This window comes from Hakea prostrata, unplaced genomic scaffold (assembly GCF_041222555.1).
Source record: "Hakea prostrata isolate BN-2017 unplaced genomic scaffold, UWA_Hpros_2 contig_12, whole genome shotgun sequence".
NCBI classification, from domain to species: domain Eukaryota; kingdom Viridiplantae; phylum Streptophyta; class Magnoliopsida; order Proteales; family Proteaceae; genus Hakea; species Hakea prostrata.
The window spans coordinates 157037-178127 of record NW_028291131.1 but is presented as its reverse complement, the minus strand read 5'-3'; the positions used below and the strand labels follow the sequence as shown (position 1 = coordinate 178127).

General features: G+C 38.1%; 1 protein-coding gene across 1 annotated transcript; it reads left to right on the top strand.

Annotated features, from left to right (window-relative positions):
* Window positions 1-792: 792 nt before the first annotated feature.
* RPN13 (regulatory particle non-ATPase 13) lies at window positions 793-19404 on the top strand. The gene is given in 16 exon segments (XM_089141185.1): window positions 793-996; window positions 1328-1387; window positions 9514-9606; window positions 9780-9839; window positions 11476-11514; window positions 11609-11683; window positions 11767-11839; window positions 11913-12003; window positions 16351-16469; window positions 16578-16601; window positions 17620-17714; window positions 17791-17868; window positions 17991-18045; window positions 18438-18502; window positions 18504-18542; window positions 18544-19404. Coding segments are annotated over 15 exon segments (984 nt in total). The 5' UTR covers window positions 793-996; window positions 1328-1348; the 3' UTR covers window positions 18583-19404.
* Window positions 19405-21091: the final 1687 nt, after the last annotated feature.

Here is a 21091-nt window from a genome sequence, read left to right as displayed (position 1 = left end):
ATTCCAAAACAAAACAAATGGATGCTTGGGGGTCTTCCTGTTTTTTATATTTTAATTTAATTTAATTTAATTTATTTATTTATAGGGTTTAACGAGTTGGTTTGGGTTTGGGTTGGTTTCGAGCCAAACGGTTCGGGCTAGCGGGCCACACACGGGCTGGTCTGGCATAGCTCGAACCAGTGTGGCCTGAGGTTGTTCAGCCTAAACACAGCTCATTAAGCTTTGGTTCAGGCCGGTTCGGTGTGATTTTAAAAAGTTCGGGTTAGGTTTTGACACCCTTACTTGTAATGGTCGCCAACAGGTGGAGGGGAGGTGAATTGAGTGATAAGGGATTTTTCTTTTTTGTATATTTAAAAAAAATAAGTAAAGTTCGGTAAAAATCTAAATTCATGTTTGGCTTCACCCAATGGGCAAAATAGTCAATTCATTTTCAAAGTTAATAGAAACGTTAGTCCTGACTCTTGAGTAACTTAGAATTTTGAAAAGAGTGAATTGTGGATAGTTCCAAAATTTTCCCACTTAAATGGACGCTAAAAGAATTTAGGCCCAACTTAAATTAGAGCCATGAGAAAACTTTTTTTTTTAAAGAAGAATATGAAATATTTCGCCTATGACTACTTAACGCTTATCTGAACCGTTCAATCAGGTCCAGTTCTCTCATCTACCGATCAACAGTAACTAGCTATTACGGACCCACCTCAACGCAGCTAGAGATATACTTACCGAAACCGACACATTCACCGATCCAGATCGCTAAACGAAGCGTCGATCCTTTGAGACCTGCATTGTAATATTGTTCAAGAACAGGTCCTGCTTGGTCAATTCAACTTTGGCTCCAAAGCTGAAAGCCCTCGAAGTTTCTTTTTCCGTATCTCAGAGGGAAAACACTTCTCAAGTTCAAAAGCTTTCTGTCTCTCAAATTTTGGCTTTCTTCAGCGTTACTTCATTCGAATTGGTGATAGATTCTCTGCAAGCCCATCAGATTCAGGCAAAAAGGTTAATAATTAACGATAACCAATTTCTCATAAATTCCTTCTCCCATTGCTTCCACCAACCATTTTTAAAGTTTTGTTGAATACATGATTAACAATCTAGGGTTCTGATGTTCTATTGTTCTTATCTTCTTTCCTATAACTAAACGTTTTTATAATCTGGTAAATTAATGCCCTGAGCATTGGCAACCTGATGGTTTGTATGTGTTTCTATCAACGGAAAGAAAAGGGTTTATATCAATGGTTCTGATCATGTATGTTGTTGCAGACTTACCTGGGTTTAGCTTGTCTGTTGAATACTAATTATAATTTTTCTTTTTCCTTTACTTCTGAAGTGGAGAAGCAAATTTGAAGCTATGGGATCTTCTGAAGTGGAGAATTTTGCCCCATTGCAGGTATTTGACGGCGTATTATCGTCTCCCATATATCATGTTATCTTAGTATTCCGTTTTGTGTTGCTGTAAGACTATGTGGTCTTTTTCAGCTTTCTACGAGCACTATATCATTGCCTGTACTCTTTGTTGTGATTTTGGTGTCGGTGAGTTGAGGTAGTTTTTTCTCCTGCTAACTCGGTTGGCCATCTAAGTGAATTTTTGAGGGTGGAGGAGTTTGAAACTTGTATCTAGCATATTTTAGGTGTTTTGAACACAATGACACCCTTCAAATTTATGAAAGAAAAAAAATTGAGGCCTAAACTAGAGTTTGATTTGAGACCGTAGGCTGTAACCTCTGCAATGAACTATAGAACGAATACCCTATTCAACACAATTTATCCATAAAAGCTAACCAAACCATACATTTCATGTAAAACAACTTCAATAGACATATAATGCTTAAGTTGCAAGTAGTTAGTAATTTGTGGTAGATGTAGGCTATGAGCCATAAATTACAAGGGTAACTGCAACAAATTTCTCTACAAAAATCAACCAAAAACTTGGGGAGGCGGCTTTTAGCGGTGAAATGCAGAAACTTGATAGTGTTTAGGGCAAGATGTCATGTCTTGAGAGATATTTGGGTCCTTTTCCTTTGAGTTCTGGTTGAAGCAAGATCATCTTGTTCAAGTTCTTAATCGAGTTAGGATAGTTTTATGTTCCACATTCAGTCATATCCCACCTTCTAAAAAAACCAAGATATTCGGTTGAATCATCATGGGTTTTGAACTAAGGGGAAAACATGATAAACCTCAAGTTCATTGTTGTAGGTATGGAGGTTTAATAGAATAATCTATACCCCTAGAGGTGTACGAGTTGAGAGACTATGAAGATGGATCTCAGGTGGTTTAGGAATGTTATATTTGTTAAATGATTATTTTATTTTGTATGATTTCCTGTGTGCGGTAAGAAGAGACTAGGAAAAAATGAAGGAATATGAAGGCAACACACCTTTCCAATGCACTCATTCCTCAGTTAGAGATGAACAAGGATTTGAGCAAAATTTTATTTTCCATGGGCATTTGGAGCTTGTTGACAACATCAGTTAAAACTCTTTTTGAACAATGATAAAAGTAAATGTCCTTTGAAGCTGAAGACACCTTTGAGGTTTCCATCACTATGATAAAACAAGCTTTATCCCAATAGAATGGGGTCAGCTGCATGGATCCTTGTTCAGCTCTATTTGAGGCTATACCAGACACAAGGTGTAAGCCACGCATATCTTTTCTCACCATTTCTCCTAAGATCAATTTAGGTTTGCCCCTAGCTTTGTTAGTTCCTTCTAATGTGTACCAGGATCTAGGGTTTGATTGAATGATGCAACCCCTAGGTATGGGTCCACCCTCAAGATCTCTTCAAGTGAATAACAGTCAATTAGGGTTTAGAACACCCTATGGTTGAAGGAGTTAGGCTGGATGAAGGGTTCTCGGGTTGGGAAAGGGGTAGGGTTATGTTTGGCTAGGGTCTAGTGAACCGAGTCTGAAACTTTTCTAAAATTTTAGTTTCATAAACGATTTCAGTCTAGGGTTTTGGGAAATTAGGTTTTCTTAAAAATCTAGGGTTTCTAGGGTTTGAATTAGGGCTAGGGTTAGGGTCATGTGTTGAATAGGTCATAGAGATGCTAAACCTAAAAGGGTTTAGGGTTTGGTTGAGGTGTTAAAGAGATTTAGGCTTTTGAAGTTTTCAGAGTTTAGGGTTTTCTGAGGAAGATGAGTTGCAGAATTTTCTAGGGTTTAGAGGGAAATGGAGTGGCTGAAGCCTTGGGTTGAAGGTAAGGAATGGAGAGAGGAGTCTAAGTCCTAAAGTGGTTAGGTATAGGTCAAAGGGTTAGGGAATATCTAAGGTTTACAATGGGGCTGTAATTCTAATTTTAGGAATTGGAAATTCCAGAAGCTTCTGCAAGGATGGAGGAGGAAGAAGAAGAAGAAAATATAAAGAGGGGGCCGCGATTATTTGTCTAGGGTTGGGGAGGGTAAGGGGCAAGGAATTAGGGTTGAGGGAGGGGAAGGGGAGCTGCTGCAGGGTTGGGGGAGGGGGTAAGACGATTTGCGTTGGAGGATGGGGCTATTCTTACTGGTTTTTGGGTTTTGGGATGGGGAAGAAGCTTGCAGACTGGAGAGAAGGAAGAGGGAAGGCTAGGGTTGGGTTTAATGTACTTGTGGAAGAAGATGGAAGCCAAAAAAATCTATAATTCTGCAGAAAACTTCTTCAAACAGTACCTGCAAGTTCCCCTCTTAACTATGGAACCCACGACCCCAACTCTATGCTTCTTCAATTCTTAATCAATTTCATTAATCAGAAAACTGTTTTTTTACTTTGCAGAGATGCTTATTTATAGCCTTTAGAAGGAACTCACACTAGGACTCAATTTTTAAAACACAAATCAAACTGAAATTTCTACTTGGACTAGGGACTTATACTCACACAAGGATTCTTTCATATCTACTCTAGAAGAATCCAAATTCAAAACCAAGAGTGGATATGGAATTTTTGCTAGTAGAATAAAACTAGGGGACTCCTTTACGACTTAGGAATCCTAACCTAACAAGGACTTAACAATTACTTAACAAATACTTATATATATAAATAGATCTAGGGTCCCACAAACATATGGATGGAGGTAAACCCTAGTCAACTGAAATATAACAATATTACTGAAATGCCCCTGCTGGCCCTGGAGGGCCGTTGGGATAGGGTATGGAGATGTTACCCTAGGACCTATTTCGGCCTTGAATCTGGTTCACATCACCTTCAATCTGGAGTAAATCACTCCTCCGTACTGGGGGCATTTAAGGCATCCATCACTGCAATAGAGTTCAAGACTTAAGGATTATTGGGAATCAAGCACCAAAATTTTGAGAACCAAGGCTCCCTGCAGCTTATCCCCATCAAAAGAAAATATAGCACATCTATAGGCAGCAACATCTCCATTGCTGGAGGTCGATATCAGGTTCCTTCCTAGATCCAAATTCCCCTTAGGAGTAAGAGTGGCTGTGTAACAAGATTATTATTGGTGTTAAGAGGAGTGATGTTGCTAATGTAGTCCTAGATTGGAAGGGATCAACTAGCTGCTAGTTAACCAATATCTCTACAGAACCAGCTAAGTCAAGGAGGCTAAAACTGGGTGCCGGGCCATCAGAGAGCTAGGGTTAGGGTTAATATGTGGGGTATGCCAAATTAATGTTGCAAAGGATATATGCTGAAAATTACAACTAAATCAGGTGGTTAATTCAGGAGTTATAGAGGGTTCCTAGTAGAAATAGGACCGAATATAAAAGCTTAATTTCTGGATATCGGCTGGTTAGATTGCGACCAGATTCAAATGGTTTTGTTAAGAGGTATGGGGATGATATGGTGCAAAGGGTTGAAGATCTGATGATTGGATTAGGCATGGGCAGAATTTCCTGTGAAAAAACAGTGTATGTTTTTCTAGAAAGATAGTTGCAGGTTTCGAAAAAGTAGCTCCTCTTAATTTGAAACTTGAACAACATTTGCTATGTGGATGCAGGTTTTACTGGGATTCTTGAGCAGCAAAGGGAATAAACATGGGGGATGACATAAGGGGGTTGTATGTTAATTTTGAGTTGGTTTTGATGGTAGATTTGGGATCTAGGTTGGCTTTTAATTAAGCGCGTTAAAATAGAAAGGTGAGAGAAGAGAAGAGAAGATGCCTAAGGTCAAATCATTTTACCTAGTAACAGCTTCTCTAGCTTGTATGGCAGATCCTTCTAGAACACTTTCCTAGAGTAAGTGCATAAATCAAGTATTCTGAACACAATAATCAACAATGAAGTTCGTAACTCCAAGCACACACTCACACCCTTAGAGCAGATGCAAAATTCACAAATCAGTGAATCAGTCTTTAGATCAACCCTTTCATGGTTGGAGATCTCGCTTGAGGTATTGCTCAGTGAGACGAGACCAAGGTCAATAGTTGGATTTTACTCCAACTCGACCAACATCTCAGTTGAACACACCCAAAATAATACCCCCTCTTGCTTGAGTCAAGATGAGATTCCATTCTCATCTTGACTCCCTCTTTCCTCTGCTTGCCTCCTATCTCGACAACACACTTGAAGGGTGTTTTTGGCTTGAGTTTTTGCCTGAATCTTGTTGGATCTTCTCCTACAAGACTCCTTAATATCTATGTCAACAAAACAACATCAATCAAGGCCATTTAAAGGTGTTCTTCTAGCAAGATGAAATTTTCCTCCACGACAGGTAAGTCCTCATTGGAGGCAAAATAAGGTTTAAGAAATGCTTGGTTTGAAACTAGAGGGATACACCCTGGCATGGTAGGAGATCTTGCCTTTCCAACCCAGTGAGACAAGACCAGCGTTGATACCTGGTTTTTACTCAAACTTGGCCGATATCTTGGTTCAACTAGGTATCTCGGTCGAAATGAAGGCTTTCACTCCAACTCGATCAGGGTCCTGATCCTGCAACATTTCAGTTTCAAACTTATGGCAACAGAATGTGAAGCATGAGTCATACTCAACATCAAGACGCTTTGACAACCATGGTTTGATGAGATGAACTTATGTTTGTATTTTTTTATTTTTTTTGAATAATTATTCATAATTATGATTCTTGAATGCTTTTTTTTTTTTTTTTTGGGATGAATGTGACTATTGAATATTTGTTTAGCTTATTATAGAAAGTAGTAGTATTAGAAAATTTTGACCCAACCGCTTTGGTCGCCTTATTGCTACCTAGGCGCCGCTTTGTTGCCTAATCGCCTAGGCGGAGCCCCAATTGCTTTGGTCACCTTGCCGCCTTGACAACTATGATTCAGCCCAATTTGACCCTTAAATCCCTCCTAAGATGGGCTGTTGAGTTCATTTGAGTTGAGTCCTGAGATTTACAATATCTCGAGTGAGATCTCAGTTTTTTTGAAGGGCGAGATTGCCCTTGAGAGTGAGATCTCCATCCATGAAGCCTTTTAATGGAAAGTTCAGAACAACAACAAAAACAACACAACTACTACCATCAGCAATTATTTGGATAATGCATTCTCTAACTTGAGACTTGAGAGACAAATTGTTTTATGGAAGTCCTCAATATCTCTTATGAAGTTGGGCCTTCTAGAAGCTGTAGTTTCAGATCTTGCTAGATTTCTAGAGGAAAGAGGAAAGAGGAGAAAGGGCCAGTGCTCAGACCTCCCTATGGTGTATTTATTCCTGTATGTATTTAAGTTCTCTTAATGAATCTATAGACCGGAATGGTTGGGGTGTGCAGGATCACTCCTGATAGATTCACCGATCCGAATGTGGTATTTCAATTCCTATAGGATTTGGGAACATCCTTAGAGCACCCTCTGATGGTGCTTCTAAACTGAAGAAGAGTCGCACTTGAAAGTCATAGATATTTGTCATGCCAACCTTGTTTTGGATCTGGAGTCCCCATTCCAATTTGTCATAGATATTTGTTGTGCACGTCTTGTTTTGGGTCTCTAAACTCCCTTCCAAATTGAAACAATATATGTTTTGGTACTTTGGTGTTTCAAAATACTGTTCTCGGCTTGCAACTGATAGAGCTCCTTGCCTTAGTGAGGTGAGCGGATCATATAGTCATACTCTGAAGGCAGATGGAAGATAGTTGTCGTAGTGATAGTGTACTGTATCTGTTGGTTTGAGCCAGTGATCAATTTTGTTTTCTTGATCCAATTTGTTATATGAATAGTCCCTTAGCGAGAGGTCAGAATTGTTTTCATTTGTATGGCATTTTTCTTTTCCTTTTTTGTTTCTATGGAGGTTAGATGATAACCATCAGTTAACCTCCAAGATTCATCCACTGCAGATCACCTCTCACCTAGATCCAGCTCAAGTCTTGAAATTTGGAATCTTTAAGAAACCCCATTCTACCTAATTCTGCCTCATCTATCCATTATAGGCCTCCTAGCTTGGGTTTACATATGGCCTATACCTAATACTAAAATTGATCCAAGTTACAGCTTCATCCCACCATCACGACCTTGATTCTTGGTAGCCCTTACTGCTAACCCTACCTTTGGGAATTGTTTCAAACTTGAACTAGAAATAATATATTGTTACCCCATACCTTGCACAGCCCTCAAATCTTTAAGGGAACAAACCTTCAAATCTGAACTTGAGACAATGCATGGTTATCGTTCTTACACACCCTCCAAATCTTTAATCAAACAAACCTTCCAAAATCCTAATTGAGATACCCCATCTCAAAAACCTATCTCAACCTATTAAAAGCTAGGAGTTTGATACAACCAATCCTAACCCATTATTAAACATCATAATTCGCATTCCATCAGCCGTCAAGTTAAGTACTGGACCCATTTGATCAACAATCCATAACTTTGTTGGGATCAATACCCTACCATTGTAATCCATTTTCCTAAAACCCTACACATATATCAATTCAAGCTTGGTTCTGTAACAAGGTCCTGTTGGGTCCTTAGTTCATCTATGGCTTCGCCATGAACCTTCATTGATATCTTCACCATCATCCATTGGTCCCATCATTCGAACCCTAACCTTCAAAATCATCAAAACCTTAATTTGTTAGGGTCTAAACTGAGTATGAGAATAGGTTAGTATTTGGTTTATATAATTATTTTAGGAATCTTTTTGTAGAGCCCAATCTGTTCTGAACATTGTTCTAAAACTTGCAAGATCTCTCTCTCTCTCTCTCTCTCTCTCTCTCTCTCTCTCTCTCTCTCTCTCTCTTAAAAGCTATATATGTGACTTGATGGTAGACCAAAAAGTCGGAAAACTTGTTCAAGATTGACTCAAGATCTCGCTTTGACCAAAATCTCAAACCTAACCAGCCTAAAAAATCCCTAACTTGATCAAGTTGAGACTTTTTTACTGAAATCTTGCCAAGACAGGGAGGTTTCACCCTAGAAGAGGATTTTGCTTGCTGCCACTAAACTTTGCATATTTTTGCCTAGATTCTTTGTTGGAGCAGTGTTGGAGGTGATCTTTAGCACTCCTGTACCCTCTATATCTCATCCCACTCATTTTCCATGCTAATCTACAAGAAGGTAACCCCTATGCTCCCAGATCTATTTTGTTCAAGAACTCTGGTTTTATGTTGTTGTTTGTGATTCTAATATATGTCACTGGAACTTTGTTCGAACTATGGACATGTCTAATATATCAAATTTGAAGTTAAAACTTTGAGCATTAATGTATGAGTATATGATGTATTGATGCCTACAATAGGCAATTTTGGGGTTTTACTTTCGCGTACCATTTCCGACTTGAGTCCAATGTGGAACTAACATTTATACTACTTTTCTCATTAATGTAAGGTCATCAATGTGTTCAAAAATAGCTGAACTAGGCTGGGCAGCAAGATTCAGCCCAAATGACCACTTATACCCCTTGAATTTTAAAAGAAAAAATTTTCACGTACTTAAAAAGATTTTGAGCCAATTCAATTTTTTGAGCAGTGAGATTGGCCTTGAGATTGAGTCCTGGACCTATAGTTTTGAGTCCACTTGGTCAGTTAGAAGGTTGATGGGGATTAGATTGGACTTGTTTTAGAGTTTGTTTAGTGAACACAAGTCTCTTTTCTATTAATTTTCAAGTCTTTTTTGAAGTCTCATTGCTTAGCTGTTGTGGCTTATTATTTAACCCGGTTGTGGGAGAATAAAAGTGTTTAGTTATAAGAATATTGAATTGCATTGAAGGCCTTAGGATGCCTTGGGAGCTGCTATCACTTTCTCTGTAGGGGAGAGAAACAAAGGTGGAGTTTGACTCCATAAACCTCAGGTCTGGGACCTTCCAACTGCCAGGGCAGTTATCTTTACCATGCAATTACTTCTTGGAGGAGTTGCTCACATGGTTCAAGAGTTGAACTCGAGGTCAGTCTTGCCCTCTCAATGAAGTCAATTCGGCCAAGATCTTCTCAAGTGGGTAGGATTTTTCTTTTGAAGTTGAACCTCCATCTCTTGGGGTATTAGGGTAATTTGACTCTCTCTCTCTCTCTCTCTCTCTCTCTTTGTGTGCTTGATTTTTGATTCTTTACCAATTGTGAGCACATAAATCTTTAGATGTCGACATTTCATAAATATGTGACCCTGGACTTGCCTTGATTGATATTATATGCAGGAAATTCTACTGGAGTTCCGTGCTGGTAAGATGTTGACTGAGGGGACACGAGTAGTTCCAGATACACGTAAAGGGCTTGTTCGATTAGGAAGGGTAAGGTGATCTCAGATGAGATGAGATTTTTGGTGTACAGGAAAATTTATTCAATTTTGTACTGAAGAAAAGCCAAATATTGATTGATCCATATTGTGTTATTCATTTATCTTCCTAGATCATGCTTTGTAGTTTGTTCTGTTAATATGAATATTATTGACCTTATTTATTAGGGCGAGGACGCTTTGATCCGTTTTCAGTGGCTTGATCGAACTCGGAATGAAATTGAAGATGTATCCTTCTTTAAGTGTCATCTATCTTTGTTTCACTTATCTGTTAGGAATAAGATTATATAAACAACAGCTTCATTGCTTGATATAGTTTGGGGTCACTGCTGAAACCCAATGTTTGGTGGTAAACTAGTCTTTTTGGTGCAACACTGATTAACAGAAACAGTGTGATAAATTCAGATAGATCTTGTGCGATGCTGTACCAATCTGTTTTGCTGTACTTACAAAGTATGGCTTTACTTTAGGATTTTAGCACATTTGTATTTGTAGTTATATGCCAGGGAGGTGGTGGTTGGTGGCTATATCCATTTTTCCTGATTGTGTGCAGAGTTGAGATGATTGTGGCTCTAGGCAATCCTAGGACTTTGTTGGTGACCTTGTTTCTAGTTGCAGTGTAGTCACAAGAGGTCAGGGATAAGATGATCTTCTAGCATTGCTTTTCAATTGATTATGCATCTTTCTTCATTGATTTCTTGTATGCCGATATGTTTGATTGAAAAAAATTGTTGTTAGCGAGTTCTTGACTGTTCACCTTGTGCCACATGGAAGGTGATGTGGCAAATCCACTGACTGGATATTTAAGAAATGGTATGAATTGTCCAAGCGTAAAATTTTCAGGCTCAAAGTCAATCTTGGTTGTGTTTTGTCGTATTTTCTTTTTTTCCAGTCGTCTAATGTTTTTATTGAGTTCTTTTGAAGCTTTTTACCACTTTGCAATCTCTATTCTGGCTGAAACCTTAAAGGAGTGCATCTTGGAGTCTACTGATCCATGAAATTCCATCCACCAACATACCATGAAATTCTGTCCACCAACATACCATGAGGCAGATTGTGTCACCCAGGAAAGTTGTTTTCTGTTTCATGTAAACTTTGCCTTGCTTCATTTAAATGCTGCATCGTTTATATACTTTTGCTAATAAATAAATGGAAATATATTATTTAGATGTTTTTGTGATATCCTTTCAGATCCTATGTTGATCTCATTCTTTTTTCCCTCAAAGATATTTTGAATTTTTTAGCTTAAAAGTGAAGCAATCCGTACACTATCAGATGCTGTAATAAAGTATTGATTTTTATTTTTGACATCAAACTGTTTGTAATTATTCATTTACGAGCTCAAACCATCAAGAGGGTGGCTCAGGTTCTCATGGGACCCACCTTTCTTGGATTCTATCTGTGCAGCTTAGGCCGTACAACAATGGTTCTCATATGAAAACCTGAGCTGCAGTTAAGCACCAATGCCGTATGCCAGTTGTATTGATTTCTAGAAACTCTGGAACACCGACTGGAACTGAAACACACGGCTTTAGAGGCAGTCCTCTTGACAGGCACCTTCCTTACGTAAAATGATGACCATTCTTCTCCTTCCTCATGCTCAAAAGGTTGCGATTTATGAAAACAATCATCTTCCATTGTGTTTTTTATTCCACTCCACCTTCCTTCCCCTCTCTTCTCCTCATGACCCCTTCCCAATCTGTAAACACTGCCAGAAGAGAATTAGAGGGAGATCTAGCTTGTCCCTATCTCCAGCTGAGCACCTTTCCACACATCTGATGCTAATAAAGGTATAATAACCATCTTCCTGTGCACGTGTCTGTTTTTGACCTCATCTAGTTTCCCTTGATACAAGATATAACAGGAGCAGATTGTATTTCCTGAAGAGGCAGTATTTGAGAAGGTATCTCATTATTGCTAAATTCTTGACTTTCAATTACACAGATTTCTGAGGTACTATCTGTATCTTCATGTCACTTATATCTTGTGTAACTCAGGTCACTCAATCGTCTGATAGGGTATATGTTTTGAAGTTTAGCACCGACGACAGAAGATTCTTTTTCTGGATGCAGGTCAGCTGTTTTCCACCTTCTGAATGTTCACAACATACTACTTTTCTAGTGTTTTCACCTTAGCCTTTTTCAATTGGTCTCAGGAGCCAAGAGCTGATGGTGATTCCCAAATATGCAGCTCAGTCAATTACCACATTAATCAGCATTTCATTACAGGTAACTGTATGGTGCTCTCTGTGCAATAATGCCTGATCATTCTCTAAACTATTGTATCCTTCTAATTTGGCAGCATTTGGTGATGAAGAAGTACCTCAGGATTTCCTTCCCCAGCAAACGTCGGAAATGTCAGAAGACATGGTTGAAGATGAGATTTCCTCAAGGTATGTGTTAGAATTTCAGCACCTGTAATCGGTCTAGGGACTGAAAGGAAATTTAGAAAGAAGAAGAATAATTGAAGAAGAAGAAGAGAAGAAGGAGAAGAACCAGCAGGTTAACAATATCCTGCGATTTCGGATTGTTTTCTCAGAATCGCAGGTCTTCTATTATTCAGTTCTGCAAATTGCAATCTTGGAAATCACAATCTTGGAGAAGTAATCTGTCCTCTAAAAAAGGAAATAACTATTACATGAAAAGAACAGAATAAAGTGATAGAGGATTCTGTCCAAAATAGAAACAAACAGAAATAGAAAGTACTAAAATAGAAACAAAAGAAAAATAGAAAGTATCCAAAAAGGAAACTCCAGGCAGCAGCTCCAAAACTTGTGTACCAAGGTAGCAGCTCCAAAACTTGTGCACCAAAGCAGCAGCTCCAATACTTCCGCTCCTAGGCAGCTTCTCCATAACTTGTGTAAATCTCAACACTTCCCCTCAAGCTAGAGTATAAACAAAGAAAGCTCCAACTTGGACAAATAAGAATAAACTTGAAAGACATCAGTTTTGAATCATGTAGCAATAGTAGATGCTGATAAACACTTAGAGAATTTCACCCAGGAGATAATCAACTTAAAAAAAGCTTTGATTCTTTATGTTGAACAAACCATCCAATGATGAATACAATTGGCAAAATCCATAAGTATCGCAACATCAAAGGCACTATCCAAATAATGCCAGTAGTATGGAAGAATCTCCACACTAACAAATAAAAATTGTAGCTCTAATGTCCACATACAACCTCTTGCAAGAAGGCAAAGGCAAAGTTATGAATTGGTAAAAGGCAGTATTGGTTGCTGTGGACCAAGTAGTGAGGAAAAGGCAGTCTAGGTTACTGCGGATTAAGTAAGGTAGTATTGGTTACTGTGGACCAAGTAGGTAGGTAAATGTATTGACGTAGAATACCAACTTAGGAGGAAAAAGATCTTCACCAATAATATTCTTCAACAAATCCTGAGTAAATATAGAAGGTGTAGCATTGCACGTGGAGAATTAATGACAACCAATTTCCAATATAGGAAGATTCCAAGCAAGAATTTCTAATGTGCCTTTTTGTGGTAGACATAGTCTTTATTCTTCCAAGTTTGAATCCTAGAAACAATTTCCGAAATCTCCAAACAAGGTGCATGCATGTGCCAAGCTTCAAAAGTTGATGTAATAGGAGTCCAACCAAAAAATAGTTAACATATAAGCCCAATGGCAATTCTGTAATAAACCAGATTTTTTAAGGGCCTATTGGTAAATAAAGAAGTGATGGAAATGAAAGGAATATGGGATAAAGGAAGAGAATTTCTAGTGATTGAGTGAAGAGAAGCTAAAATCAGATAAAGTAGGTAAGTAATGTGATAATATTCAACCCTCAATCAAGAAAGCAAACAAACGACCGAAGGGGGGAAAAAAAGAAGAAGGAATACAAAGTAGAAGTTTTTGAAGGAAAATAGAAAATAGAAGGTGACATTCAACCTTAGTTACAAAAAACCAGGGAAGAAGGCAACAGTACTTTGGTATTGCAACAACCAACAATATTTCCTCAATATTTAAAAAAATAAAAATTGATGCAACTAGTCATGAACCAGAAAATCCCAAAAAAAGTCTCTGCTAGAAGAAAAGAGGGCAATAGGATGTGGTTACCAAACCACCAAAAACTTCCCAGATTGTGATTGAGTTTCCTTCTAGGTAGATTCAATAATCCCTCAAAGTTTCAGCAGCCTCAACATCAATTACAGAATGAAGGCCGCATAGCAATTATAACCTAGACTTTGGGGGGGGGGGGGGGGGCAAAAAATAGCAGATCGATCCAATAAACCAGAGGCATATGTATATTCAGATCTCAATCAATAAGAAAACATTCCACCCCGAGTCTCCAGCAGTAGGAATGGTAGATGACTTCATACGTCATTGGAGAAATTACTACCACATTGATTATAACAGCTATAGGTGGCTGTGCACCAGATAAGAAGAAAAAACTCAGAATTTGATCAATGACGAGAGAGTCCCTAGGCTGATTAAACCTGTACTGATATGATGTTAGAATTTCAGCACATGTAATCAGCCTAGGGATTGAAAGGAAATTTAGAAAGAAGAGGAAAAATAGAAGAAGACTGAAGAAGAAGAAGAAGAAGAAGAAGAAGAAGAAGAGGAGAACTAGCAGGTTAACCGCACCTTGCGATTCTGGATTGTTTTCTCAGAGTCGCAGGTCTTCTATTTATAATATTCAGTTCCTCCAAATGACAATCTTGGAGGACATGTAATCTGTCCTAAATAAAGGAAACAACTAGTACATGAAAAGGACAGAATAAACTGATAGAGGATTCTGTCCTAAATAGAAACAAATAGAAATAGCAAGTACTAAAATAGAAACAAAAAAGAAAATTGAAAGTTTCCTAAAAGGAAACTCCAGGCAGAAGCTCCATGACTTGTGCACCAAGGCATCAGCTCCTTAACTTGTGCAAATGTCAACAGAAAAAGGCAGTCCCTAGCATAGAAAAAAATCCGAGGGAAACTCAAGTTTTGACCAGGTGAAAATGGGAAACCTAGTGGGAAACTAGGAAATATCGAAGAAACTTGGGACTTTTTCGTGCAAGTTTCGACAGGTTTTAGGGAGTATTTTAGGGTGGGACTTTGCATTTAAGCTAATTAGAGTATAAAGAACACATTGACTGTATTTTGATAAAAAAATCAATGTAGATATGTCATTCAATGTACATAACATCAATGTAGAGTTGTCCAAGAAGTACACTATAAATTTAACTACTTAAGTACATAACATTCAATATATAATTTCTAACTTCAAAACATCAAATACAAAGTAACTGACAATAAAATGAAAGTACAACTTAGTGCCAAGAGGAGTGCGAAGAGTGGATCCATCCTATGAGCTGAGCAATACTATGCTAGTAACATTCTCTCCTCCAACCAACGAACATAGACATTCCATGACATTTTATGCCTATGGTTGTCAAGGTAAACAACTGTAACTTTATAAGTCTGGTCATCAACATACTTAAGATAACCAATCTGAGGGAATACGCAATTTGGATAGGGAAGTCCTGATGGAGGGGGTATTTGTTGTGGTATTTGGGGAAACATGGAAGAAACAAAAAAATGAAAATTTGGAAAAGCTACAAAACTTGCAGGAAAAAATCCTAGGTTTCCACAAAATTTTCCATGTTTCCCACAAAATTTGGGAAATTTCTTCTCATGAACTAGCTGGTCCAGCTGGGTTGGACAAGTTTTGATAGGTTTCGAGGTTTCAACAAGTTTTGACGAAATTTTGACTGTTTCGATTGAAACTTGGGATTTCTTTGCAGTCCCCTAGTTTTTCATTTCGAGGTTCTCAAAATGGAATTTCGGTGGAAATTTCGCAAGTTTCGATGGTTTTGTTCTATGGTCCCTAGGCTGATTAAACAGTATGTATACTGAAATGGCTGCCAAGAACTTGTGCCAAACGTGATAGAGGTGAAAGTTTTGTATGGTCGTGTGTCTCTTCAATTAAAGTTTAGTTTGTGGTGCATAAAAAATCTTGCGGACCTCTGCTGGACATAGTTTGGTCTCCAAGTCATATGGTTGCTGCACTGTCAGGGGACCTAGACCCAACAAATGAAAGAACCATATGAAGGAAAAATGGGATTTGTGATGCAGACAGTTTGATGTTCTCATGTAGAAAAATGTGGGTGAAGAAAAAGGAGTCAATCTGATGTTGATCCGATCGCATGCTCTCCATTGAAAGATAGAACTTTGAAATAACTCTATGTCTCAACCATCCAACTTGCCTTTTTTCTTTTAGCTAACAGAGCATCAAGAGAAGAAATCCAGAACTGGGGAAGAAGTTTGTTTTTCTGGAACTCACTAGATTATAAAGCTCGTGAATGTTTACAGGTTGATATGTTGAAAACCCTTGCAGGTGGTCACAAATTACAGAGAGGGAGAAAGATTGAAAGGGATGGAGGAAGGAATTGACACACAAGAAATCACAACTTAGAAGTTTTTAGGATTAGAATAACATATGATATAATGGCTTATGATATCATGTAATCAGATCTACTGATAATCTATGGATCCTGGCTATGAATTAGTAAACATGAAATCTATTTCATAATGCAGGAAAGTAATTAATTATATCATATTCTGCATTAGAGGATCTCCACTGTCTTGGTGCGATAATCATTGTGCTGTCTTTTTTTTCCTTCTTCTTCTGGGATGGCACTGCCTTATATTTTCGTTAAGAATTTCATTGTCTCAAAGCATTCTTGATCCAGAATTTGTCACTCACTTCTTGAGCACTGTTTCTTACTCAGAGCTGGAAACTTGGTCGGCTCAAACCTGGGTGGGGAAGCTACTATGGATGTTACATCATCATCTGGACCTGTACAATTGGCAGATCTTCAAAGAATATTAAGTAACATTGCACCTCCAGGTATGAATGATCCATTCCCTTTTGAGGAATGTCTCTATTAGCAGTGGGTCGTCTTACTCTTCTACTTTATAGTGTTGCTCTTACATATTTACTTGATTTTTGCTGTAGATGCTACTGAAGACCAGGATGGAGGTAATGCATCAATAGATGAGGAAACACTGGTACCTTAAAGTCAGATTTCAAGGATGGTCTTCCAACGCCCGTGGGGGTGGGGTGGATTCTTGTGGGATACATGGTGTAGTCAGATCAACCATTGAATGGACCAGCCCTGCATAGATCTTCTCCCCCCCCCCCCCCCAAGCCTCTCTCTATGGGGGCATTGTGGTGGTGGGTTTGAACCTGCCCGATCTGATGATCCTAATTAGTGACCTCTTCTGTTCTTCTATTCATAGGCTAAGGCAAGGAGTTCACTGAGGCAATGGAGACATGTATACAAAATAAAAAGCCTGAAGAATAGTTGCAGGATCAATGTTCTGTATGCATTTAAACAGAAAAGGGAGAGAGTTTAGCATGTTGCTTGCTCCAAGTAGGCAGGCAGTGTTACCCAATTCTGTTCCCATGTAGAGGGGAGGGATCATTACCCTTTTCCCTTCAAAGAAAGAAAAACTAACATTTTTGAACAGATGGACCATGAGGTGGAGTTTTCCATTTAAAAGAATTCTTCTCATCATCAAAACTAAATCTATCTACCCCCATTATTCGTTTTCTCCCTTTGTTGCTCGGTGCACAAAGAAAATTCACCAATAACAGAACATATTCTTCAGACATCCCCCGTCTTCTTGTTTACTAACCTTACTCCATTCCAGATCCCACTGGAGACTATAAAAACTGTGGAATAAATCCACGGCATTGCCAGGTCCCCCTGCCGGGGTGGGGGGGATTTCTGGTATGGACTTTGAGCAAGAGAGTGCTTTAAAGATTTCAAGTGTATGTGCCACTTTGGACATATGCTATCAGACAAAGTATGGTGTCTAGGATTATTTAGTGATGGGAATTTGTGGCCTGGGAGATCTCTGTACTTGTACCCGTCCCGTAATTGCACGTGAGCCATTTTTAAGGTTAAACTTATGCTTATGGGTTGCAAAAGGCGTAGCTTTTTATTGATTTTTTTTGAGGTACAGAAAAATGAACATTCTGTTCCTGTTATTAGGTTTGGAATTAGGAGATATTTTGAAGCCTGATCTAATAATGCCTTTGATTGAGAGGTTGCCGTTGGAACAGAAATTAGCATCATATTTGCCTGAGGTAACTAACTTGCAGTAGTCTCCTCTAAATCTTGTTCTGTTATTTGCAAAACTTTGTAATGGTTGTTATTTTATAGGGTCAATGGACTCCTGAGGAGCTTATGGACTTGTTTCAAAGTCCACCTTTTCGTCAACAAGTAGAAGCATTTACTTTTGTGAGAACTCCCTTCTTACTTCTGATTTTTTTTTTCTTTTTCTATTTGATTCTTTCCTTCTTTTATGGCATTTTCATATCAAGTTGCTTAAAGATTGCATGTGATGCTTTGAACTTGTACAGGTCCTTAGAACAGGGCAGATAGATTTGACTCAGTTTGGAGTTGACCCTAGTAAATGTGAGTACTCACTCTTCATGAACTAAACTAACTCAGGATGTTAGATTTCATGCATTTTGGAGAATCTCTATATACTCCCTATTTGCTTCCCCACATCCCAGTTGTGGTTGGTGATATTATTGCCACTGCTATGGTACTGTCATGATGATGGCAGTAACTATTATTATGACTTCATTGAGGTACAAAATATTTGATTTGCCAAGTCTTGCATGGGTTCATAGTAGCAGTGGTATTAAAATGTCTACTTTATTAGCTGGTCAGAAAAGGGGGAAGGCGAGGGGAGCATCCAATTGCCATGTTCTTTATTGTTCTTTGGCTTTCTAAGCTTCTGCTCAGTCGTTTCTAATCCTCCGTTTTTATTTTTATTTTTGTTTTGGGTCTTAATTCTATAGATAAATTCACTGTGTTGTCTTTCCTTGAGGCGTTGGAGGACTCTGTTGCTAAAGCATCGGAAACTGATGAGAACATGGCAGGATGAGAACGACGATTTCTGGTCTCAAGACATGTAGTGGCAATGATGCAGCCGATGAAGGTTGATGATGGAAACTTTATGTGCTTCTCATTGTTAATGATTATATTTGGTTGTCAGAACATATAAGTATGTTGTCATTGCATGCATTTGTATCTTTTTCCCTGTTAAAGATAGAAAGGGGAAAGGTGAAGGTTTTCTTTTTCCATAGTTTCTCAATTCTTGAATCTGTAAATCAGTAAGCCTCTGTTTTTTGGGAGGGGCCTTGTTAAACTTTTTGAACATCTTGGAGATTTTTTGAATTATAGGGAAAAAGAATGTTGTCTGGTCATGTAGGATGCACCCAGATATAAGAGCGCACAAATTTATCCTCCAGAGTCTCTTGAAATGAAATAATGGTGGATATGGTAACTTGTTGAAGCTGCAATTATTGGGGCTTGTCTGTGCGTATGAGAAAAAAGCTTTTTTAGCAAAACAGGTGTGGAGTTCTTCCAGATGATCAAGAAAAGTTTTTATATTGGGATGTCCTGAACCTTCTGAACATGAGTCATTAAAATTGACCTCAGAGAAATTGAGGGTTCTGCAATATGAGGTGAAGATGATTCCTCTCTGATGACAAGCACTCTGATGCAATCGAAGTAGGTTGGGAGTGAGAACATTCATGGCAGCTCCCTCAAGAAGAGAAAGCGCTAATGGTTAAAAGAAACTAGAATATGAGGTTTGACAAAAAGATGCAACTTAGTTGTTTTCAGGTGCCCTAAATAACATCTTGATTTTAGTGGTGGAGCAAACAGCTTGGAGATATGTACAAACGCAGTGAAGCTTAGGTGCCCAAACAAATCTATCATTTACCTAATGATGTAAAACATTATGTAGAGTGTTATTTCAATGTCCTGGGGGCAATTTTCTTGAGTGAGTTTAGCTTTACACTAGGGTGTAAATGAACTGGATAGTGGTAATACCATATCCACATCCTATTATATTCGGACTTATTCGAATTATATCTTATCGGTTTTTGGACGGATTCAGTGGAAATCGGATAGTTATTTTTTAAAGTAGATTCTTCTAAATGTATGAATACAGATTGAATACAAGTTGAAATACAAGTTTTCGACTATATGTTTTCATTTTTACCATTTTAATTTTTAGGGCTAGGTTTGAAATTTAAGAATTTAGCAATTTGATAGCTATTTTATTAGAGAATCTAGAAAAATATACACATATTACTGGTAAAAAATTTATAGAAATAAGAAAATAAATCTAAATAAGTAATTTAATCGGATAATTTTATTGGACAAATAATAATTGATAAGAAAGGGGTATACCATATCCGCATCCTATTACTAATCGGACGGATTCGAATACCCCTAAACGGATGCCGATACGAATTTGGAAGTGGATTTTGATTATCCACTTACACTCGTACTTTGCAGGCACAAAAATGACTGATAATGAAAACCCGTTAGTGAAGGTGGAGCTTCTTAAGGGATATGGAAACCATAGAGAGGGTAAAACTGGGAACTCCAAGGATCAGTTCACATATTATACTTGAAAAATAGATTATCAACCTTAACGCTGCTATTGTTTGCTGGAATTAAAGGTGAGATGAGAAAATTCTTGAAAAAAGTGTAGATTTTTTATTTTTCCCTGAAATCCCAAAATGGTAAATTGTTTGGTTGCATGAGGTGGGAAAATGAGAGACAAGCTTCCTTGAATCAAAGAAGCTTGTCTAATGATGTGGCAGCCCAACTTTCCCATTTCAACCCATTTTAAAACCCACATATTTGGTGGGACTTCGTGGAAAAGTTGAGAAAAGTAAAATGTGGGACTCACCACTATCACTTTTCCACAAAATCCTTTCTTTTCATTTCATTCTCCGTCATCCCACTACATATGGGGTCCACATGTTTTTTTTTTCCCACTCTACCTTTGCAAACAAAGGCAGCCTAAATATTGCTTGGTATACATACTTATATATAAGACTACATCCTCAAGGCTCTTTTTATATAATAAACATAGGCGGAGCTTCACCCTTGGTCCCGAGGGGATTCAAACTATGACCTCTTATGTGGAAGCGTTGGTCTTTTGCCAACTGAGCCACCCCTCAGATTATAAGTTGTGTACTATTACCCAAGTGGTAGATGCTACTGGGTTCGGATTAATCTTGTGTACCGATAAATCGATTTAAATCTGACGCCAAGTACATTTAACCTTCTCAATGCATTTCCAAAATTAATTAAGCCATTAACCATTCAGTCCAAATGCATTTTTTTTAAAGCCGATTTTTCAAACAAATAATATAATCAGAAGCATCTAATGACCAAGGCATCTAATGAAATTGGAAGTTGGAACAGAAGTTGAACTTAAACCATATATCTAACAAGTAATAAAAAATAATTAAGAATAACTTGAAGTAATAAATAAAATGGACGTGATGATTGTAGGCATCTTTAAACGAGGATCCATAGGTAAAAGGGAAAGAATGATGTAGACCATATTGGCAAAAGACATCTTTCAACCATATTCTTGTTGCCACTAGGGGTGTAAATGGATAACTGAAATCCGCTTTTGAGTTCG